General features: G+C 45.0%; 1 protein-coding gene across 8 annotated transcripts in view; it reads left to right on the top strand.

The window, feature by feature from the left end:
* PCDH11X (protocadherin 11 X-linked) overlaps positions 1-25,819 on the top strand; it is a 1,005,792-nt gene that overhangs the window by 133,325 nt on the left and 846,648 nt on the right. For all 8 annotated transcript variants that reach the window (XM_083160344.1, XM_083160340.1, XM_083160341.1 and 5 more), the window contains exon 2: positions 13,421-14,000. In XM_083160344.1, coding sequence (XP_083016470.1) covers positions 13,461-14,000 — 540 coding nt within the window. In that variant the 5' untranslated portion in view covers positions 13,421-13,460. The remainder of the gene's footprint in view (positions 1-13,420; positions 14,001-25,819) is intronic.

The raw sequence follows: 25,819 nt of genomic DNA, 5'->3' as shown, positions 1-25,819 counted from the left end.
TGCAGGTAATGGTGACCAGCGCTGTACTATACGCAGGTAATGGAGACCAGCGCTGTACTATACGCAGGTAATGGTGACCAGCGCTGTACTATATGCAGGTAATGGTGACCAGCGCTGTACTATATGTAGGCAATGGAGACCAGCGCTGTACTATACGCAGGTAATGGTGACCAGCGCTGTACTATATGCAGGTAATGGTGACCAGCGCTGTACTATATGCAGGTAATGGTGACCAGCGCTGTACTATATGCAGGTAATGGTGACCAGCGCTGTACTATACGCAGGTAATGGAGACCAGCGCTGTACTCTATGCAGGTAATGGTGACCAGCACTGTACTATACGCAGGTAATGGAGACCAGCGCTGTACTATATGCAGGCAATGGAGACCAGCACTGTACTATACGCAGGCAATGAAGACCAGCGCTGTACTATATGCAGGCAATGGAGACCAGCGCTGTACTATACGCAGGTAATGATGACCAGCGCTGTACTATATGCAGGCAATGGAGACCAGCGCTGTACTATACGCAGGTAATGATGACCAGCGCTGTACTATATGCAGGCAATGGAGACAAGCGGAGCTGTTGGTGAATACAGATTTCCCTGATCAGATGAAGGTGTTAATGACTATTATAGATTGTTTCCTTGGAAACCCTCTGTGGCCGATATTGCGCACCCACTGGCGAGGGGATGATAAGTGCGGGCACCCTGCAGGTTGTTGCCTTTTTCCTGCCAGAGATAGATTTTGCATCTGTGAAACATATGGCTGTTGTGTTCCAACAGAAGTCTGTCATCAGCTTTATCTTATTCCAATGTCCTTTATCATACAGCGGGGGGGGGGGTCTCACTTATCCCTGTATTCCAAAATCTGAAATGTTCTAAAAACCGTGGTTTTTGAGGAGTTGAGCAGGAGAACAGGATCATTTTATATCCATTCCTGTCCCTCTCCACACTACAGTATGAGAATGGAGCGCTTAGGCGCCACATTCCGTACCAATTACCGTCTGGGTGGCAGCAGCGTAATCCCCGAATTTTTCTTGGTCACTTTTCATGTGATTGCAAAAGTATCAGCAGAAGATGGCACAAAATGAACCCGTTCTCCAGAGACGAAATGCCGGGAGGACGAAAAATAGCTCAACGGCGTGTGTGTATATACTGTGTATTTATATATATATATATTTTATATGTACTGTATATGTTCTGGCTACCTAGCAGAGGTTACGACAGGAGCTGGCAAGCCAATTATATTCTATACAGGCATTACAGCAGATTTGTAACTGCATGACCCAGCCTGGCAAACAGTCAGAGGCGGGAGGAGGCAGAGTGCATTACTTTTATGGTCCAGCATTATTTTATTAACGCTAACAAACAGGTTCCTCGGCTGGAGGTGGGAAGTGACCTTGGAGCTGAACCGTCTTCAGCAAAATATCTGAGCTGCAAAATAACTTTCTCTAACAAGATTGTCCCACATTACAATATCAATGACATGGATCACTATGGTCTCGTACAGATCTGTCTTCGTTACATTTACTTTGCATTTGGGATTCAAACACATTTTATTTCTTTGACTTAATTTCTATGATTTCAGGAAGACGGAAAGTATTTTCTATGTTTGCTGTACTTTAATCTACTAAGCTGTGTCAAAATATATTTATGTGCATGGGTTAATAATGTGAGGCTTATTAGGTCTGATGTGTGTAGTCCTACTGCAGTTGAGCGGGAAGGGGGGATTGGGGTGGAGCTGATACTGTAGTTTATTCTAGTAATTTCCTGGACACTGTACCTTCAGTTGCTGGTCAAGGGTTGGCAGATGGCCTACACCCCAGTTTTGAGTTGTTGATGGTGGCTGGCAGTTGTACCTGTCTACACATTGAGTTGTTGGAGATGGACTGGCAGTTGGACCATATATAAGCATTGAGTTGTTGGTGATGGACTGGCAGTTGGACACATCTAAATATTGAGTGGTTGGAGATGGACTGGCAGTTGGACCCATCTAAGCATTGAGTTGTTGGTGACGGACTGACAGTTGGACCCATCTAAGCATTGAGTTGTTCATGATGGGCTGGCAGTTTGACCCATCTAAGCATTGAGTTGTTGGTGATGGGCTGGCAGTTGGACCCATCTAAGCATTGAGTGGTTGGAGATGGACTGGCAGTTGGACCCATCTAAGCATTGAGTGGTTGGTGATGGGCTGACAGTTGGCCCCATATCAGCCTTGAGTTGTTGTATTACTGGTAGTTAGACCCATCTAAGCAGTGAGTTGTTGTTGGTGATGGGCTGGCAGTTGGGCCATATATACTGTAAGCCTTGAGTTGTTGGTGTTGGGCTGTCAGTTGGGCCATATATACTGTAAGCCTTGAGTTGTTGGTGTTGGGCTGGCAGTTGGGCCATATATACTGTAAGCCTTGAGTTGTTGGTGTTGGGCTGGCAGTTGGAACCATCTAAGCATTGCGTTGTTGGTAACGAGCTGGAAGTTGGACCTATCTAAGCATGGAGTTGATGGTTAATCAGGCAGTCCAAGCCCCCCCCCCCACCACCACACACACATGCACACACACACAATCTTAGCATTGAGTTGTTGTTGATGGGCTGGTAGATGGTCCGATCTTAGAACATCATATACATTAGGGTGCAACAAGCATTCTCAGGTCAGACATTACTAATGTGGTTCTTGCATATGCATTGGGCTATATCCCTATAACGGTATGGATATTTTAGTCGGCATGGCCATAATTTTACTTTACCGCCCTCTTCTTTGCCCTATGGCACCACCTTATGGCGACTTACCACTCTCAGGTGATCTGCTCGCTCTCCCAGGGGTCCAGGAGGTCTACCCCAAATTCCAGAAGCAACTGCGGTTTAAGTATAGACCGCACCAGTGTTATTGCCTGTCCTGATCTGACACGGGAGGGAAAAGTGGGAGCTCTTCTGAAGCTCTGGTCTCAGATGTCGCTAGAAGAATCAAGCTGTTAACCTTTTAATAAGGTTGATGCGTTTGACGGTCTTATTATTGCTGTTTTTCTGTTGCTGAATATAAAATTGTATCTGTAAAGAAAATGTCAGGCGCTCTCTGAGTAGCTCTTATTAGCGGATTACCATCGATACCTGGAGGAAATAAACATGACATTTCTCTATTCCTCCCGTTGCATAGTGTTCGCTTAAGTGTTTGAAATTAATTTTTAAATGGTGGCAGCCTAGGGCGGGCAGATACTGGGTTTGTCTGTCTGTGATACTGCAAGTCCCAGCAGGCACTGCTAACCTTCTAGATCCCCAACAGCCACCGACTGCTGGAACTTGTAGTCTCTCTGGCAGTTTTAATGCCGCTAGTTGCCTGATGACAAAATAGAAGAATTGTATTTTGTCCTTTAGAAGAAGCGATGAAGTCTACAAATGTATCACTCAGCTTTCTGCATTGATCGGTGCCTGTCATGTAGTTTTACCAGTCCATGAAATAATGCCCTTGGTGACCTTGTTAGACTTTGCATTGATTTTGTCCACTAATGGTCGGGCTTATAAGGCCGTCCGGATGCGCTGGACACCTCTAGCAAAATGCAGTGACCCGGATCGTCCCTCTAGCAGAGAAGTTCCTCTTATTTCCATCCGTACAGGTTAGCGGCACTTACCGTACTGCCGGTGACATTGTACCGCTACCTGGAACTGATATCTGTCGCTTACCATCTGACTGTCCTATCTGCAACATTCGGTAACATAGAAGTGTTTGGTTTATAGGTACAATGAATTCATGGATTGAATGATGGCAAATCAAAACAGCTCTTTGTTGTCCGTAATGTCCCTGTTTGTGTGTGTGTCCATTATGTGCAGTCAATATTTGTCTTATCATATATTATTTGTCACAACGGGAGCCCGTGTAACGGGATGGGATGGAGACGTGGGCTCTAAGACCCTAAAACCTTTCATTTATTATTGTGGAGAATAGAATTGCGCTGAGCCAGTTTGTTGCTTTGGCCAACGCTGCATCCAGCCGACAATTACAGGAAATAATGTTTTTATCACGTATCCGGAAGATGAAGCTTTGTGCGGTCACCTGTGTTCCATCGGACAGGATATACCTATTCGTTCAGTAAGCGTCTAGGTGGTGGTGATCTCGCTACGCACTGAAATGGTGGCGTCTAAGCGTTGCCCACGCAGAGCCTTCCAAATTCGGCCCCGTCTCCGATGGTGGAGGTGTGCGTATGCGGATAGTCGCTCATGCGCTGGTGCAAACCACTGGAGCGGACACACAAAGCTTGTTAGGACATGATTTCCATGTGGACCCAGACGTCATACGCGCGCCCCAAACAGTCAGGGCTACACCTGCGTTCGCTGGAGCCTGCCCAGCATTTCTAATGACCCACCATTTTTGTGGGCACGCCCATGAAACGGGCACCTCCCACCTGTCAGTCACCCAGCTACCCTTCACGCGGTCCATACGTACGGGGACTCTGCATATGCGCATATCGGTTTTCGGATGGACTGAGAATTTGCAGGCATCCGAACGAGTCTGAATTACGCCCTTTAACTCTTTTCACATTATCTCTGTCCAAATGGGAGGTCATGGGTTTGATTTCCAACATGGCACTAAATGTGTGGAGTTTGTATATTCTCCCTGTGCTTGTGTGGGTTTCCTCTGGGTACTTCAATTCCCTCCCACAATCCAAAAATATACTGGTACGTTAATTGGCTCCCAACAAAATGACCCTATAATGTCTGTGTGTGTGTACATGTGGTAGGGAATATAGGGGCAGATTTATTAAGCTTGGAGAAGAGATAAACTGGAGATAAGGCAAAAGAAGATAAAGCACCAGCCAATGAACTGTGTTTGAAAATGACAGTTGGGGGTTGATTGGCCAATCAACTCCCAACTGTCATTTTCTCTATTGCAACCCTCTGTAGATCATAAGATAATGAGCTTTGTGACGTGTATATAAGCAGACTTCTAATTGCAAAATTTACTTTTTATTCTGTTCCATTAAATGTGCTAAATTAATTCCCCCCCTCTTCTTCCAATCTGTACCCTTCACCCCCTCTCCAGCTCCATTTTATCCCTTTCTGACACTTACAGCAGACAGGGCACAGTATCTATATATCAGTCTGCAGCCCCATGACGGGTGCAGCACATTACAGCAGCCAATATTAAGTAGTCAGTAATAAGCCACATGTGATCTATACTGGTATTAGGGATTTCTATATCCACTCAGAATAATGAGCACAATTACACATCCCTCATCCGGGACTTACATTTAAGGCGACACGGGAATCTTACACCCGCCCTTGCTGCAGATGTCATTTGCTAGTCTAAGTACAGAGGGCTGATCAACAAAGGCTTACTGTATGTCTCGACAAATCTCCCTGATAGAGAAATTGTTCTTGTTATCTCCTGTACCCAGAATTGTTTATTAAGCCACCAGACAGGACTGTATTAGGCAGACAGCAGAGTCTCCGGATATAATGAATCGCTACCAGGATGGGAAAGTAACTGAGACCTAAATCAAGTTGCGGGGTCTGTTCTATAAATACTGTGCAGAGGGATTGAAACAAAGTATCGCTGCGCACAAATCTTGAGGCTGTTTTGCACATTAGTGGCATCCTGCCTAAATCACGTATCGGTTAATTGGAGTCGAAGGAGAGAAACATAACCAGGATTGTGTATTGTGTACAGGCCTGGGACACAGAATTGTCTGATAGGCTGTACCTAGACTTGGAATCTTTGCTGTTCAGTTACGATACCTTTTTATTAAATCACACATTTTGATGTGCTGCCATGCCCGGGATTCGAACCCATGGCCTTTTGCATTCCAGTCAAACACCCTACTCACTGAGTTTTCTGACCCTGCATAAGAAATGTGAAATTTCTAACGATATGAAACTACATGTATGTTGTAAAAATTAATTAATCATCATTGCAATTAAAGTCATTGACCAGTGCTCCGTACTACCTTAGTTGCTTATGGCACAGAGCAAACCTAACCAGAGGAAGCAACACCATGTAAATGTGCTTATTTAAATACAGCACAGCTATATTCCATTTTCAAAATGACGGCGCCATTCTGCAAGACATTGACTGAAATCGGAGGATTATGCTGTCACAATTTGAATGGTTTAAATTGACCAATTCAGTTTTTTTCCCCTAATATTTGTGACTGCGGTGATGTTTCTGGCGCTGCAATAAAAGAATGGCCCCTAATTCTGTCTCCGCTGCAATCTGCAATGGGCAACCAGTATGGAAGGTCCAAGACAGGCCTGTCGCCTAGCAACAACTATAAGTAAGATGGAACAGAGATATGGTACAATTTGGGCAAATTCCTCCATTTAACTGTAAATGGGCTCGACCTTCCAGCTCCGTAAACATCAATCCTATCTCGCCTGTCCGTCTCCTTATTGTCGTCTTCAATTCTCACTTTGGCTGAGCATAAAATCCTTTAATGACATTTTAGGCCTAGAACCATTTTTAGAGAATCTCCTAAATTTTCCCGTCTTTCAGATATTATATTTATTTCTGAAATGTGAGCCCAGGGGAGAATATGATGGAAAAACTAATTGCGGTTTCAGGCGGCGGCGGCTGCATTTATGGTGACTTTGCGGCGTAATTCAGGTTTGTCTGTTGTTTTTGCATCAAATTAATTTTATATATGAATAATATAGGAACAGATGCTTTGTATTACAGTCTGGCAATTACATAGATTTATGGTGTCCTACTTTTCATGTAAAAGCTCATATTGTATGTACAATTTGTTGGATTGTGGCCCAGTCCTATTAAAAACAATAGGGGACATTTAGCGTTAGCTGTACTGTGCGTCTGCTTCTAGTTTTCTACATAAATACACATTTCCATACAGTGTTTACATAAATACTTAGCTATGGATAGTATGCAGTCACGGATCACGGCTGTCGATCCTTCCTGACACCGGTGATCCTGGCCCATTTGCGGTTTACACAACAACAGATCGTCGGGATTCAATGTCCGGCCTTCCGATTGGCAAAAAGGGGGCGTGGCCACGAAAACGGCCATGGATTGTTGATCTATGGACGGGATCGCGACAATCCATGGCTGTTATTAGCAGAACGGGCCCGACAGATTCTAAAGTCAGGCTGCTACTGCAGTGATCCCTTGTCAATGCTGTGGTTCCCAACCCTGGTCCTCCAGGACCCCCCAACAGTGCACATTTTCTAGGTCACCCAGCAGGTGCACTCATTATTCAGACACATTTTAAAAGATCCACAGGTGGAGCTAATTATGTCACTTGTGTTTCTGTGTGGAGACCTGGAAAAAATGCACTGTTGGGGGTACTTGAGGACCAGGGTTGGGAACCACTGCTCTAGGCCATACCTCCCTATTACTCACCCCAGTTCGGGTATGGGTGGATCAAAGGCAGGTGGGGTCTCAGAATTGTCCTCATGGAATTGCAATACAATTAGACATGGACACATCTACTACAGATATTCTTATTAGAAGAGTACTCCTGTACATGATAATGGGTTGGGGCAGGAAAATGTTTTGATGATGAGGGTCGGGGTGTACTAAACGGAAAAAGAACATTTTGTTGCATTTCCCATATGTACTAATCCTAATCCCTTTAATGACGGACTTTGTTGCATTAGGAGCACCAGCTTTTGCAGTGGATATTTTCTTGTATCAACTCCCTAATCTCCCCAGTGTTTCTGTCATAGTAATGATATCCACAGTGTAGTGCCAAACTGAGGTGGCATTAGGAAAGTTGGTCGTTTCTTCATGGGGTTAGGGAGATAAACCATTTTTCACGGAGTCTCCCTAACATTCATGGACAACCAGCAACAAGGCATCATTTTACTCCAATCCTAATAATTACTTTTACCCGGGGCCTGGTTTAAGACTTCTTGGCACCTAGGCACAACTTGATCCTACTGCCCCACCCCGACCCCACACTGCCACTAATACCCACTTCCCAGCCCCTCAAGTGAAAGCGTGGAGGTGACGTCTTAAAAGCTCCGCAGCCGCCATATGCATTAAATACAACAAGGATGTGTTCCACATAGACGTCCTTAATCATGTGATAGACAGACTCGGTGGTGCCCTCCTGATCCCGGCGCCTGTAGGTAGATCCAGCCATGCTTTTTACTTCATGCAAAGTACAAGAACCCATAGCAGTACATGCCCAGGGGGGTGGGGGGGGGAGGAGGGGGTGCTGATGGCGGTGGTATGTCTGGGGGGATACGTCCGGCCAGCCCGGGGGGGGGGGGGGGCACGACCGGCCACTTTTAATGAGTTCTGGGCCGGCCCACCGGGAAATGGCCTGGTTTCCCAGTGGGCCAATCCGCCCCTGAGGCCCCTGTAACCACAGCTCTCGCAGTAGCCGCACATATCTCAACACCAACATAAATTTGCAAAGCGACACTACTGCACATCTAATGCTATATGAATTTACTTGCAAGCTGGGTGTATATTACTGTAATGCAGCTTCCGCGTGATTGATGAGACAGACCTCGCACCACTTTAGGACTTTGGTGCATTTCCTATAGGTTCCCAGGTGAAAGGCGATAAATTGCAGATAAGTGGAGGAAAGAAAGTAATGACTTAAGAGCTCGGGGTGACATTACCAGAATACTAATCAGCAGCGTTTTGAAAATCAATGAGAGGCTTGAGTTGCTCCCGGTTTCCACACACTTGATCATTCCTGCGCCGCGGAGCTTTCCCATGTCCCAGGTATGAGAAGTGACAATCTAGTTCTGAACCCACTGCTGGGAATAAGCCCATTGCTGCCACATGTGCCCTAGGCTTCAGCTGTGCAGAAAATGTAGATCCTCAGCTCAGCTCTGCATAGATCCATCCAGCCTGTGTGCTCAGCACTACAAAGCTGCAACGACGCGTCACATTGTTATTCCAGACATAGTCCCACCGTGTATCTATCAGCTGCCGGCGCTGTTACGTTGTCACCGGTGTTATTCTTACATCGCAGAAAATGAGGCTGCAAATCAGAGGGTCCCGCAGTGTCCGCGTAGCCGGCAAATTTATGAGCTTAAACCTGTATAATTCTAAAACCATCTTTTTTTCCCCCCGTAGCAGTGTAAGTCGTTCATTGTAAATATTGACATCCTCAACATTTGTGGTGAATTAGAAGGTTGGTTAAAATTGTGTTTGCAAATAAAATAACCCCCCCCCCCTCCCCCCAGAATTAAGCGCATTAAAGGGGGGTATTAGGGCAGATATATTAAGCCTTAACAAGAGATATATGCAAGGTTGATAAAGAGAGATAGACGTCCAGCCAATCAGCTCCTTACTGACTTTTTTCAAACACAGTCTGTAACATGGCAGTTAGGATGTGATTGGCTGGACATTAATCTCTCTTTATCAACCTTGCATTTATCTCTTGTTAAGGCTTAAGACATCTGCCCCAATGTATCAAACCTTGGTGAGAGGTAAAGTACGAACCTATCAACTACTATCTGACATTTTACAAATACAGTTTGTGACATGGCAGTTGAGGTGCGTACAAACTATACGATACTTGGTTAACGATATGCATGATAATTATATTGGTAACGATATATTGGGCAAATCGTCTGGTGTGTACGCATCATATCATTAACGATGTGTATTCCAGTGTGTCATTAACGATGACCTCTGTCGTCTAAACATGTCAAATGTTTTACTACAGTATATCCTCAGAGACTGTATGGAGCTGGGAGGGGGTCTTTGAGGATATAGTAAAAAATTTGATCCCGCCATATTGGATGGTAAGGTATGGAATACTGCCTGTCGGCACAATTTTTTTTTAAAACACAAACGAAAAAAACTCATGTTGGCATGTTGACCGTATGTTGACCTTCATAGGATTGACCTAATGACCATATACAGACCCTTGTGGCCCTCTGGACTAAGGGGCCCATGTGCACAGCACATGCTGCACCCATTATAGAAAAGCCACTGGGCAGCCTTAAGCCAGGACTGCCCCCTCTAAGTCCTATGTTGCCCAATAACTCTATAACAAGACCCCTCCTTTACAGTACAGTGGAATCTGTTGGCAAATTCTATTGGTGATTTTTGTACCATAATAGCCTGCATTTTATTATTATTAGTAGTATTATTATTATTATTATAAATTATTACTCAGGCGCCGCATAGTGTACGCAGCCCCCTTTGTACATTAATAACCGGCCAGTAGTTACTAGGTCACTGCCCATTATAACCATTGCAGATATGGACCAGGCAGAGGTTTTCTGGGCTGCCCTTCTCTTGGCGTTGCACCGGAGTGGGGGCCGTAATTGATGTTACTGCGGCTGTTGTGTCTTGCTGATGAATGTCTAAAGGCTTTTTACATTCTAACCCACAGCCGATACGACAAAACGCCCAGTGGGTGATTGCATTTCTGTAGCTGCTTGAAAAATAAAATATTTGACATTCACATCTGTTTTCTCTTGTTCAGTGACAGTCGTTCCACAATCACGTTCTTTTCTTACTAAAGACTGGTGAACGGAGCTTTAAACAATATGTGCCAGTCAGTCTCTTGGCATAAAAATGTGTTTGTTTATCAGATGGCACTGCTGCCTGGCAAAGGGTTCTTATGCAGGGTACAAAGAGAAATATGGACTGTTTTGTTGATTCCCTCTATAGAGTCCATATAGAAGTGGCCATTGTAGACAGACACTTTGTATATACAGTATACTGTATATTAATAAATGGACTCTATATGACCAGTCTAGACTGTCTACCCCTTGACTAACCCATCCAGCACCCGGGCCTGTCTCTACCATGGCTCTCCTGACCGAAACCATCCACCTTACTGCTCTGTACCACCTAATCTCAGTCCTTTCCTGGTACAGTTTAGGGGGCACAAGACTGGCTCCAACTGCAAAAGTCTATTATTGTAAATTCAGAAAATATATTAGTAAATGGACATGGAGAATGCTTGTTTACCATGATCTAACCCAGTCTCGTCCAGCCTCTGCCTTGCTCCCTATCAGCCCCTACCCCCAAACCGCGTCCTCTCACACAGCTCCGTCCCACCGTTTCCCCAATGTATACTTACCCTGGGCCCATTCCCAGTACAGAGTGGTCCTGAAGGTGGCCATACACGAGCAGATTTATCTTCAGATCTGGCTGGTTGGAACAAAAACATGGTTATGGATGAGAGCAAATGACAGTTGACCATTTGCTTGGAAATGCTGGAAAACTGACAAACTGTCACTCATCCATATCCATGTTTTTGTTCCAACCAGCCAGATCTGAAGATAAATCTTACTAGTGTATGGGCACCTTTACTAAGTCCTTACTGGCTAAGTAGTTTGTTCTGTTCTTACCCCGGACAGACTTATTCCTGCATGTTGGAAACCTTTCATTGGATTAGTATGTAGATGTAAAATTAGGAGGCAAGTTTGAGATTTCCGTATAGTAGTAGTAGTAGTAGTAGTACGTTTATTTATAAGGCGCCGCAAAGTGTCCGCAGCGCCGTACATAGCAAACAAAAAAAAACAAATTACAAGGTAACGTACAGGGTGTGTTGAAAGATACAGTATAAATAGGGGTATAGCTGGTAGAACTAAAATCAGCATCAGTTCAGAAGTAGGTGTCAAAATTGTCAAGGAGACTGAAGATGAAGTAGAGGAAGTGAAGAACAGGACAGGAGCACAGGTGAGGTAATGAGGTAGGGTGAGTACGTGAGGAAGGAGGGCCCTGCTCATAAGAGTTAACATACTAAAAATAGGTGGGTGGACGAACGAAATACAATAGGATAAGTAGGAACGGAGGGGAACGGAGGCAGGATAGGAGGATCAAAAGAGGTTAGGAAGAGGGATAGGCTAGTCGAAAAAAAGTGGGTTTTGAGGGAGCGCTTGAAGGAGGTAAGGGAATCAGATAGCCTGATGGGTGGCGGGAGGTCGTTCCAGTGCAGGGGGGCAGCGCGAGAGAAATCTTGGACACGGGTTGGCTGCCTTTGATAAAGTGTATGCAAACCATTGGGTACTATAAACCTGATGGTTTATTTACAACTTCAATGGCGGGGTGCTTACGTATGCACAGGGCCAATTCCGTGCATGTACACAACCGGTCCTGCGTCATTGTGTGTAGAGCCATTTAAGCAGCCTGGGGCTGTTTGGGGGTGGTGACCAAAGACTCTTCAGTGATGCAATTAGCACCCACCCCTGAATTACCCCCTGGGTACAATAACATTGCTAATCTTGGACTGAACCACCATAGATAAGAATGCAGTCAAGTTAAATCATGGATATTGGATCAGTCCACTAAATGCCCCCCCCCCCCCCCTTCTCTATATAAGATAAGGGTCTATTTTAAGGCTGCCGTTTAAGCACCTGTCTCTGCATAATATTGATACCCAAATTTTGTGCATCATTATTGTCAATTACATCTGACATCAAATCTAAACTGTCAAGTGCGACCTAAACCTATTCCTCCAAGTGAATTTCTGTCTGACATTGACGGTAAATCCAGCTGATAATTCTGCATCTGATAGCACTAAATCGCTGACAGAAAGCTGCCGCAGACACAGACGTGAGGCAGAGGTAGAACACGTCGCCCACATTCTCCTGGAAGTTTCACTAAATGTGACACGTTGCGACATAATCCATTATTGTCTCTGGAGAGCGGAGTTTCCTGGTGTACAATATGTGTGATTGTGCGATAAAACGTAGGGGATTGTAATTAAAAGTGTAGTGTGACCTATTAATAGTATTATTGTTTAGTTGTGTAGCGGTTAAAAAAACTGACTGGACGTTGCTAATTGTATGACGTATAAGCAGTCAAACAAAGTTTGTGGTTCCTTGTATATCTTCCACTAAATTAATGGGGCATTATCGCGCAACGGAGTGATTATCGGCAGGCTGCGCAGGGGTGGCGATCTCAATGCATATGCGCAAAGGGGCTGCTACAATCCTATTTGCAATGAGTATTCCGTTACAAAGTGGTATAGGGCCAGATGTATCAAGCTTCACAAAGTGACAAAATTGAGAGTGATCAAAAGCCAGCCAATCAGCTCCTAACTGTCATGTTACAGGCTGTGTTTGAAAAATGACAGGTAGGAGCTGATTGTTTATCACTCTCCGTTTTATCATATGAATTCGACCCAATGTTTGATGATCCATTTGCATGATGAAATGTTTGATAAATATGTCTGACTGATTCATAGGGGGAAATTTACTAAAGGAAATTTGTAAAAAAAATAGCTGTATTTGTATCCAGAAATACACTTATTTTTGACATTTACTATCTCGAAAATACGGCAATTCGTATTCGAATTGATGTGCTATCGATACGAATACAAATTGCCATATTTTCGGGATAGTAAATGTAAAAAATAAGTGTATTTCCGGATACAAACACCTATTTTTTACAAATTCCCTTTAGTAAATTTCCCCCATAGTGTCTGTGATTCCTCTGCTTTCTTTGTATCGACTCTGACCAATTGACTTATTTTCTCTTTATCTCCGCAGTGGCTTTTCTAGGTACAACATTTGAAGAACCGTTCTGGAGATGGACTTGCTATCTGCAACATATCTTTTGGCAGTTTTCATAGCCTGTATCATCTACGAGTCTGGTGCCCAGGAGAAGAATTACATCATACGAGAAGAACAGGGGGAAAATATATCCATCGGAAACTTGTTGAGGGACCTTAACCTGACGCTGGACCCCGATGTAGCTCTGTCCACCCCTCTTCAGTTTAAGCTGGTCTACAAGACCAGCGATGTTCCACTGGTGCGCGTGGAAGAGAACACTGGTGAGATCTTCACCACCTCAAACCGGATAGACCGCGAAAAGCTTTGCTCCGGTATATTTACAGAAAACAAATGCTTTTACGAAGTGGAAGTGGCCGTTCTGCCCGACGAGGTCTTCACCTTAGTCAAGATCCGATTCTTGATCGAAGACATCAATGACAACTCTCCTCTGTTCCCATCGACGGTTATCAATATCTCCATTCCGGAAAATACGGCAGTCAATTCTCGATACTCCGTGCCATCTGCCATTGACGCAGATGTGGGCAAGAATGGAATTCAGAACTATGACCTCCTCAAGGTTGGTATCTAATGTTGCTTTACCTCTTTTGCTATATATAAATTTGAAAGTATTCGACATCACTGGTACAGCATATGATCCATGAAATCAGCCCATCAATCCTCTTGATATTGCGTTTTAATGAAAGCTTTATCAATATCTAGATGTCACATGCCCGAAGTTCTGGAGAAGATGCTGTGACATAATTAAAAAAGGAATTTCACGTTGGTTGTTGAGCTGATTTGAGGTACTGTAGCAGTTTCTTTTGGAGTTTAGGTTTTTCTTTCCTGGTAATAGTCTCTGATTATACCGTGTATTTCTTACGTTAATTTTTACATCACTTTTTTACAACACAAAATATTCTGTTGGCTGATAGATCATATTTTGTGTTGTATCTCATAGAATTGTACAGTGGAACGAGTTGCATAACTCCACTAGAGGGAGATGGGGTGAGGGTTGGAGAAATCATCGCAAGTTGTCCACATGAGAGTTGTCCATACTCAGTTATACCCTTAAGGTGGTGGCTGCCCCTTTAAAATAAGCCAGCACCCTCTGTTTATGTTTATCCGAAGGCAGTAATAGCGCATTAAGAAAATCATCGGATCATGCGATTAGTTTTGAATTGAGCAAAAGAGTAAATCAAGGGTGTTGGTATAAAATGTTGACTCCAGAACAATGACATGGTCTAAATCCGTGGTTCTTAACCTCGGTTCTCAAGGACCCCCAACAGTTCATGATTTCCAGGTCACCCTGCAGGTGCACAGGTATACTCATTATTCACTGACACGTTTTAAAAGTTCCACAGGTGGAGCTAATTTCTTCACTTGTAATTCTGTGTGGAGACCAGGAAACCATGAACTGTTGGGGGTCTTTGAGGATTGAGGTTGAGAATCACTGGTCTAAATTAGGACATTCGGAATGTCTAAATGGATGTTACTGTATGTCTTTATGTCACATGGTCACAATGTTGACACAATCATAATGTCAACATTGCCCATGTCAACATAACTTTCTTCTACTGTTAGTGCCCTAACCCATCCTTAGACCTGAACTTGATCCGGTAATGTCAACTTTCTGAATGCTGACATAAAGACACGTAGCGTAAACAAGGATTTTACAGTTTTACTCAACAGTTACTGAAAATCTGTATTTTTTTTTTTGGGGGGGGGGGGGGTAAATTCTAGCATTCTTTTTAATACTTACTAATAAATACCTTATTTAACGTTATGAAGGAGCAGTTTTAACTTGGAATCAAATCATTTAAATTGGTTTAATAATACCAGAATTATATTCTCCCTTATAATTATTGTAGATTTTCTTTTCTTTTTTTAACCTTTATGAAACTTTGACCCAAATATGAATTGGGCACTACAGAGTCATTAGCAGCTGGTCCTCTTATAATATAGTGGCATAAATCATTGACCATGCATAATTATCATGTTTGTGCCTAATTGCATCAACACATGCCCTTCAAATATTAAATGTTGGGATGCTGGTCAGAGTATGCTGAAGCTAAGCATCACCGAGGTACAGTAAGCTGTATTACACTGCGACAGCACACATCCACACTCATCCTCACACAATGCACATACTGTACAACAACATAATAATGGGGGCACTCTAATGAGGAAGTGACCAAGCTTACATGTCCACAGTCTGAGAGAGTTATATAGTGGGGGGAGCAGGGTCCCCAGCAGGAGATGAGTGATGTGTCAGGGGCAGTGACATGATGTGAGGAGGGGAAGGGGGGCAGCAGGAAGCCACAGACTGAGAGTTATATAGTGAAAGGAGCAGGGTCCCCAGCAGCACAGAGTATATCAGGAGATGAGGGATGTGTCAGTGAGGACAGGGCTGCATGTGATAAGGGCAGTGACATGATGTGAGGAGGGGAATGGAGGCAGTAGGAAGGCATAGACTGATAGTTATATAGTGGGAGGAGCAGGGTCCCCAGCAGCACAGTGTATATCAGGAGATGTGTGATGTGTCAGTGAGGACAGGGCTGCATGTGACAGGGGCAGTGACATGATGTGAGGAGGAGAATGGGGGTAGCAGGAAGCCACAGACAGAGTTATATAGTGGGTGGAACAGGGTCCCCAGCAGCACAGAGTATATCAGGAGAGAGTGTGATGTTTCAGTGAGGACAGGGATGCATGTGACAGGGGCAGTGACATGATGTGAGGAGGGGAATGGGGACAGCAGGAAGTCAAAGACTGAGAGTTATATAGTGGGAGGAGCAGGGTCCCCAGCAGCACAGAGTATATCAGGAGATGAGTGATGTGTCAGTGAGGACAGGGATGCATGTGACAGGGGCAGTGACATGATGTAAGGAGGGGAATGGGGGCAGCAGGAGGCCACAGACAGAGTTATATAGTGGGAGGAGCAGGGTCCCCAACAGCACAGAGTTTATCAGGAGAGTGTGACGTTTCAGTGAGGACAGGGCTGCATGTGACAGGGGCAGTGACATTATGGGAGGAGGGGAATGGGGGCAGCAGGAAGGCACAGACTGATAGTTATATAGTGGGAGGAGCAGGGTCCCCAGCAGCACAGTGTATATCAGGAGATGAGGGATGTGTCAGTGAGGACAGGGCTGCATGTGACAGGGGCATTGACATGATGTGAGGAGGAGAATGGGGGCAGCAGGAAGCCACAGACTGAGAGTTATATAGTGGGAGGAGCAGGATCCCCCGGCAGCACAGAGTATATCAGGAGATGAGGGATGTGTCAGTGAGGACAGGGCTGCATGTGACATAGGCAGTGACATGATGTGAGAAGGGGAATGGGGGCAGCAGGAAGCCACAGACTGAGAGTTATATAGTGGGAGGAGCAGGATCCCCCAGCAGCACAGATTATATCAGGAGATGAGGGATGTGTCAGTGAGGACAGGGCTGCATGTGACATAGGCAGTGACATGATGTGAGGAGGGGATTGGGGGCAGCAGGAAGCCACAGACTGAGAGTTATATAGTGGGAGGAGCAGGATCCCCCGGCAGCACAGAGTATATTAGGAGATGAGGGATGTGTCAGTGAGGACAGGGCTGCATGTGACATAGGCAGTGACATGATGTGAGAAGGGGAATGGGGGCAGCAGGAAGCCACAGACTGAGAGTTATATAGTGGGAGGAGCAGGATCCCCCAGCAGCACAGATTATATCAGGAGATGAGTGATGTGTCAGTGAGGACAGGGCTGCATGTGACAGGGGCAGTGACATGATGTGAGGAGGGGAATGGAGGCAGCAGGAAGCCACAGACTGAGAGTTATATAGTGGGAGGAGCAGGGTCCCCGGCAGCACAGAGTATATCAGGAGATGAGGGATGTGTCAGTGAGGACAGGGCTGCATGTGACATAGGCAGTGACATGATGTGAGAAGGGGAATGGGGGCAGCAGGAAGCCACAGACTGAGAGTTATATAGTGGGAGGAGCAGGATCCCCCAGCAGCACAGATTATATCAGGAGATGAGGGATGTGTCAGTGAGGACAGGGCTGCATGTGACATAGGCAGTGACATGATGTGAGGAGGGGATTGGGGGCAGCAGGAAGCCACAGACTGAGAGTTATATAGTGGGAGGAGCAGGATCCCCCGGCAGCACAGAGTATATTAGGAGATGAGGGATGTGTCAGTGAGGACAGGGCTGCATGTGACATAGGCAGTGACATGATGTGAGAAGGGGAATGGGGGCAGCAGGAAGCCACAGACTGAGAGTTATATAGTGGGAGGAGCAGGATCCCCCAGCAGCACAGATTATATCAGGAGATGAGTGATGTGTCAGTGAGGACAGGGCTGCATGTGACAGGGGCAGTGACATGATGTGAGGAGGGGAATGGAGGCAGCAGGAAGCCACAGACTGAGAGTTATATAGTGGGAGGAGCAGGGTCCCCCGGCAGCACAGAGTAGCAATATCAGGCTTATGTCACACTAAAGCACACTTGGTATTTAGCCAAATATCTGGGCACAAACAAGAAACTTTGTGCAATTGTCAGGTCTTTCTTCCAAGAAATTAAAAACTAGATTTAAGAAGTGTTAACTTTCTATAGAACGATAACGAAGCGCATAAAGCAGACACAGCTGCGTTTCCTGTTAATCTTGATGATTGGATTACGTTTCTGTTTTATATGTCACGTCTAGTCCAAAAAGTATTAAGATACTTTGTAACCCAACTCGGTGCTGATCTTAGTGGTATTATGAGCCAACCTTTGCTCATTGCTATACTATAACAAATTTTTATGTGACCACTATACTGTAAAGATTTTTTTATTAAAGCATAATGCTTAAATATGCTAAAAGTAATGTTGTTTAACATCATCATTAAAAGTCTCGGAGCTCTGAATCTACTTATAGATGAAGTGCCAGCCAGGAAATTCAGGGATCGCTCCAATCAATAAAACTTTTACAGCCACCGCGACAGAAATGTACATTTGCTGAACTGTATTTGGTTTGATTGCATTCGCTCGTGTAATGTTATCCCGCTGTAAAGTCTATATGTAATCCTTGTAACTTTCATCCCTGTCTTATAAACTTAGAATAACATTGATATGAAAACATTTGGGAAGAGGTAAGAAAAAGGCAGAGACAAAAACAATGGCTCTCTCCGTGCCCAAAATGAGACCATACAGGATCAGTGGCCATTTCTGTGCGCAGGATTTGTTTATAGTCTAATATTAGATTTATTTGAGCCATTCCCGATATGAGGGGGATATGAAGTCTAGTTTAGATGCTTGGTGTGTGCCAAGGAGAGAGGGCTCACCGGGCAGGTAGGCAGACAGAACCGGTGGTTTCATTCAGCCGGACCCGGTGGTTTCATGCAGCCAGACGTCTATGTAGAGAGGGAACCTTTTCTTCAACCTCATGTTAAGCACCAGAGTTAAAAAGCCTTAAAGCTTAGTTTGAACAGCTGGAAAGCCGTAAAGTTTAGCGATCACCGTCATAAAAGTATAGATGTTGGAAATTAATGATCCATTCGAAAATGTCTTGCTCACATTTTTTTTTTCAAAATATAAGCCTATTTGCTAAATTAACATTATGTCCCCTACCCACTGCTTAGTGCACCATTAAATGTCATTTTATTGGACTGCATTAAAGGAAATAGGCTTTAAGAAAGGTGCGACAGTGGCCAGGCTGGCTGAGTTGCGTCCATTACAATGTGTTACAGTGTGCGTTTGCTGACACACAGCGGTGACACAATATTTTGGGGTGTATTTAATAAAAGTTGGTTGAAAAATTTGGATTTTTATCCATGAGAATCGATGCTTGCTCCAGGGGTAAACCACATTTTTACTATAAGCTTAATATCAAAAACATTGATTAAGATCAATAAAATCAACCTTTTGGATAATGTAATGTGTATCCAGCCCACATTCTGTAAATGTGTATTCAAATCCACATCTATCGGGGTATGGGTCCGCATACTGAAATTGCGCACAAGTGTGCAAAGAGCGAAAACAAAGCTGAAAAATTGACCATTCTACCCCAGTACGGGACCCCAAAAATATATTTGCCCTTGCTTCCCTTCTGTCTGCCAACAATATCTCATTGCACTAGTATAAATAATATTTGTTTCCACTGCTTTGCCAACTTCACCCTAATAATTCCCGCTGAAGTATTTGTTGTTTGTCGAAACTAGATGAGAATGGAGCGGTAGGAGGCGGGAGCACTTGTGACCAGTGGCGGCTCGAGAGGGGGTGCTGCAGAACAGTCCAAAATTCAAATAGGGCAGCCATACCCACTGCCAGCAACTGCCATTCCTAACTGACTGACTGGCATTGGGTGTGGCTCAGCTATTTGAATTTTGAACTGCGCTGCTGCCTCTCCCCTGGATCCGCCACTGCTGCACAAACTTACAGTAACAATCTAATATTTAATAACATTCATTTTCTCTAAATAATAATAGTAATTTCTGTATCATAATATAATACTCATGTCACGGAGCTATATCTAAATCCTGGTATCCGGATTACTCACAGACGATGTCTATGTCAAGTCATTAGGTCAACACCCTTGGAACCATGGGCTTTATACTGATGAATTCGGTCCACCAGACGGTCCTTGCGATTGGACCAGAATTACCCCCATTGTCCTTATGGGTTATTTTATGGCTGTACAGTGTGTCACCAGGGATGATTTCCCTGCTCTGAATAAGTAGGTCACCTGGAGACAGAACTGTTCCCTACACTTAGAATCCGGTGTAACGTGCCTGTGTGCTGCTGGATGCCGTTTGTGTTATGGTTTTGCAGCATAACGACACGTAGATTAATCCCTTTCATGATCAATGAGTCAATATTAATATACGGGCCTGGGAATTCCTGTCCTCCCAGCATAGATTTGTGAGCCTGGTCAAAATGAGCCAGGATTGCACCCCCGGGACCCAGTGTTTCTCCTGTAGCCCTAATGTAATTTTTGATACATTGGGAAATAGATTACAGCGTACGGAAGACGTCCTCGTTGTGTTCTAATGTGATGCAGTTGGGTATTTAAAGAAGTCCTCATTACTGTATCTATTTATAATGGTATGTGCAGACATTAGCTGTACTTCACGGAAGCTGTGTATTGTGAATGGAAAATCCCCCTTGTGTCCTGTGTTTCCCCCGAACGCCTTTATCGAATGTAAATATTAATGGAGATTTATTATCATTTGTAAATGTTCCCCAAACTGCAGCTAAGATTACTGTGCAAGGAGGGCCATTGTTTGGTCCCTGTCCCATAATTCCTCCTTACACTGTCAGTGTATAATCCCCTCTGATGGTTGCTTAAAGGTTCACAGCTGCCCACGGGTCCAATTTCTGACTTTAGTGCTGGATAAATAATAAGCGTTGCACTAATTCCGCCCTGTTACGTGTCTGCCGCTGCAACTGTTGGGACGAGAGGGCGGAATGACAGAGAATAGGAAAAGCAGGGTACAGCCCCCCATCAGGTGCCAAACATCAGCATTGTACTGTATACACCTGTTCCACTTCTAGAGTGTACTAAAGCTGGGGCACCCCTCAGGTGTATGTATTGTTATGTGATGCCTGTGTATGCAGACTGGCCTATGTTAGGCAATGGTGTTCCTTCGCTTTAGAACTGATCCATGTGCAATTATTGTAATTCATTTAATTGCATACATTATACCATGGGTGGCCAAACCGGTCCTGGAGATCTACCAACTGCCCACTTTTCCCAGACCACCTAGCTGGTGCACAGGTGTAGTCTTTACTAACTGTCACATTCCCCAGACCACCTAGCTGGTGCACAGGTGCAGTCATTACTAACTGTCACATTCCCCAGACCAGGTAGCTGGTGCACAGGTGTAGTCATTACAAACTGTCACATTCCCCAGACCAGCTAGCTGGTGCACAGGTGTAGTCATTACTAACTGTCACATTCCCCAGATCACCTAGCTGCTGTACAGCTGAAGTCATTACTAACTGTTATATTCCCCAGACCACCTAGCTGCTGCACAGCTGTAGTCATTACTAACTTTCACATTCCCCAGACCAGCTAGCTGGTGCACAGGTGTAGTCATTACTAACTGTCACATTCCCCTGATCACCTTGCTGGTGCACAGCTGAAGTCATTACTAACTGTCATATTCCCCAGACCACCTAGCTGGTGCACAGCTGTAGTCATTACTAACAGTCCGTGTTTCCCAGATCACCTAGCTGGTGCGCAGCTGTAGTCATTACTAACTGTCACATTCCTCAGACCACCTAGCTGGTGCACAGGTGTAGTCATTACTAACTGTCACATTCCCCAGATCACCTAGCTGGTGCACAGGTGCAGTCATTACTAACTGTCACATTCCCCAGAACACCTAGCTGGTGCACAGCTGTAGTCATTACTAACTGTCACATTTTCAAACATGCTGCATTCATTCCTACTATAGATCCACAGGTTGCCTGGAAAACATGGACTGTAGGTAGATCTTGAGGACAGGTTTGGCCACCCCTGTAATATACCATATATTCTGTAGTTCCTATTCTAAAGAATACTTACCCCTCCTCTATTATATCCTACCCGCTTACCCCTCCTCTATTACATACTACCCACTTACCCCTCCTCTATTATATCCTACCCACTTACCCCTCCTCTATTATATCCTGCCTACTTACCCCTCCTCTATTATATCCTACCTATTTACCCCTCCTCTATTATATCCTACCCACTTACCCCTCCTCTATTATATCCTGCCTACTTACCCCTCCTCTATTATATCCTGCCTACTTACCCCTCCTCTATTATATCCTACCCACTTACCCCTCCTCTATTATATCCTGCCTACTTACCCCTCCTCTATTATATCCTACCCACTTACCCCTCCTCTATTATATCCTACCCACTTACCCCTCCTCTATTATATCCTGCCCACTTACCCCTCTATTATATCCTACCCACTTACCCCTCCACTAAAATATCACACCCACTTACCCCTCCTCTCATTTCTATTCTGCCCCACAACCTGACCCTATTTTTTTATTCAACCCAATGACCTCCCCTTTAAAATATTTGAAATACTACCCCCGATCCCCCCCATAATAACTTGTTTTGTGGTTAATCCTGTAGCACCTCATATGTGTTTGTAAGCTATTTAGACAGAATGTAAAATCCGTCTTGATAAGGGCTCCGGGTATAATATATAATGTGAATATTCTGATACAAGGTGTGTCCCCCCCCCCCCCCCCCCCCTTCCCGATTGATGCTGACTGTGCAGAAATGACTGGACATGAGAACTGAGGAATAGACAGATTTTCTATCTCCGGATCTGACGTGCGGTTACTGCGCCACCTCTTACTGTAAATACAAATATTCCTAAATGTATGAAAGTGCAGAATCTCTTTCCGAATGAGATGATGTTTTAAGGGCATAAACAAATTATGATTTACGGGAGATATTAAATGGCTGTTTTATCGCTGCCTGCACATTGCTTACAGTCATTCCGTACTTTCATTAAATCATGGGCAATATTCTCTCCAGATTCCAGCAGTATACAGGAGACTCGATGATAAATCTGTATGTTTATTTATGTAGTGGCCATGGAGCTTGTTACATTACTGGTCACATGCCGGGATTGTGTATGTTTAGGATGTAGTTTGGCCGTTTTACAGCGGAATTGCTATATACAGTAAATGACACATTGGAGAAGAGATGCAGATGGGTCTGTAACAGGGGAACGCGCTGATCACGTTATAGCGCAGTTATTGCGTTATAGTGATAAGTAATCCGCACAGGCTGCAAATTGTCATTAGCTTCTTATTGGGCTGTAGAACACATTCAATTCCTGATAATCACCCGGCCTACTAAGAAGTGGATACAGCAACACAAGTACAGTAAGTGCCAGGGTGCAGCGTGGGCACATACAGTAACACAGTTACAGTAAGTGCCAGGGTGCAGCGTGGGCACATACAGTAACACAAGTACAGTAAGTGCCAGGGTGCAGTGTGGGCACATACAACAACACAATTGCAGTAAGTGCCAGGGTTCCGTGTGGGCAGATACAGTAACACAAGTACAGTAAGTGCCATGGTTCCGTGTGGGCAGATCAGAAACACAAGTACACAAGTACAGTAAGTACCAGGATGCAGCGTGGGCACATACAGCAACACAAGTACAGTAAGTGCCAGGCTTCCATGTGGGCAGATACAGTAACACAAGTACAGTAAGTGCCCGGGTTCCATGTGGGCAGATACAGTAACACAAGTACAGTAAGTGCCAGAGGGCAGCGTGGGCACATACAACAACACAAGTACAGTAAGTGCCATGGTTCCGTGTGGGCAGATACAGTAACACAAGTACAATAAGTGCCATGGTTCCGTGTGGGCACATACAACAATACAATTACAGTAAGTGTCAGGGTTCTGTGTGGGCAGATACAGTAACACAAGTACAATAAGTGCCAGGGTGCAGCGTGGGCACATACAACAACACAATTACAGTAAGTGTCAGGGTGCGGCATGGGCACATACAACAACACAATTACAGTAAGTGCCAGGTTTCCGTGTGGGCAGATACAGTAACACAAGTACAGTAAGTGCCCGGGTTCCGCGTGGGCAGATACAGTAACACAAGTACAGTAAGTGCCAGGATGCAGCGTGGGCAGATACAGTAATACAAGTAAAGTAAGTGCCAGGGTGCAACGTGGGCACATACAATAACACAAGTACAGTAAGTGCCCGGGTGCAGTGCGGCCAGGCTGTAGCGTGGGTATTGCACTAAGACAATTATTGCCACCGGGTTATCTCTCAGAGGGTGGCTCTCAGGCTGGTTACCTCCTGGCATAGGGAGAAACACCAGTGGCACCACAGGGTAAACATGATCACTATTTATACACATATTATTCCCAGGCCAGCCAATGGAGAACCCAATCTGCGTTATAGATAAAGAGCATCCCATCTCCCTCTTCCAGCTGCAGTGTATCCAGCTTCCATGCAGATGTTATAGCATTGTCCCCTGTAGTAATATACTGCATTATTATAATATATTGACTTGATTCCCCTTATAGTGAAGGCAGGCTTTCAGCGCGGCTGATAACAAGAGTGTTTATAAGCTGTGACTTACAAAGCAACGTGTCAGATGCAGTTATCATGTCAATCAAACATTGGGAGAATGGGGATCTCGCATGAATCTCTCCACCGTGTTATTTATCAGCATAGCTGTCAGCCTCCCACCGGAGGAGACATAAGAGGGGCCGGCTGCATTGTGTATGCAGTCATCTATTACATATACGCATCTCGGTCGTAGACATTCCCGATACCAATAATCAGTATCTGTCAATTCACTAACAGTGACTGGGGCCTCGTGACAGAGCCCCCCTGAATATGGGCTCAGCTGGGAACTCAAATTGCAGACCCCAACAGGGTGTGTTTGGTGCAGAGCCGGCGTTAGCCAATTTGATGCCCTAGACAAAATTTTGTCTGGTGCCCCCTAGCCCCACTGCTGCTTTTGCTTTGACCCATGACCCGTCACTGTTCTATCGGTGGGCGGTGTTAGAGGGCTCACTAAGCAGAGAATCAGGCTCCTGGTTTGGTGGGGGAGAATTGCACCACAGAAAAAGGTTCTGTGGTAGGACCAGCATCGGGGAGAAGACAACTCTTACACAGTTCTCCTTCAAAATCCTTTTGGCTGACAATTTACACACTGTTCTCCAAACCATTATTTATTGCTGGCAGGCTGCTCGTGTAACACAAACCGGGTGTACAGTGACATTTGGAAGCATCCTGAGGACACGGGAAACAGGGAATTAAACAACCGGGATCCAGATGAGCTACATTTATACCTCCTGCAACTTTTTGAAGAGTTTTCAAGTGATTTATTTTCATGGCTGTAAAGCACAGAAGAGGGGAAAAAGAAACAATGGAGCAGATGTATTAACCAGAGTTAAGTGCATGAATGCTGGTTAACTGGGGGGGGGGGATTACATTTTCCTAATGTACTAACCGCTCACCTAATGTGCGCTGGAGACAGCCTGCTGTCTCCTGTAATCCCCCCCCCCTCAGTATCGGGGGATTACAGGAGACAGCGGGCTGTCCCTAGCGCACGTTAGGCCCAAGCCGCAACGCCAGGTCAGGGCTGGCGGTGTCCTATCCCCACTGCGGGGACAATTTTTGCCCTGCTCCTGGCTCCGGGCTGTGCTGGAGATCTCACGCATGCCCAGTACTGCCAGGATGGGGAACGTATAATCGCGCATGCGCAGGGACGACGGGAATGCCGATAAGGAGAGCCGTTAGCACTGGGCATGACAGCTCTCCTTATCAGCTGGGGGGGGGGGGTTAATACATTCGGCCGCTATGGGTGCCTGTTTCTCCACGTTATGCAGGAGAAGCGGGACCCGTTATTTTTAAAATGTCTAAATCACGCCCAAAGAGCGGTTATT

This window comes from Crinia signifera, chromosome 9, assembly GCF_055691185.1.
Source record: "Crinia signifera chromosome 9, ASM5569118v1, whole genome shotgun sequence".
NCBI lineage: Eukaryota > Metazoa > Chordata > Amphibia > Anura > Myobatrachidae > Crinia > Crinia signifera.
This window is presented reverse-complemented; position numbering and strand designations above follow the sequence as displayed.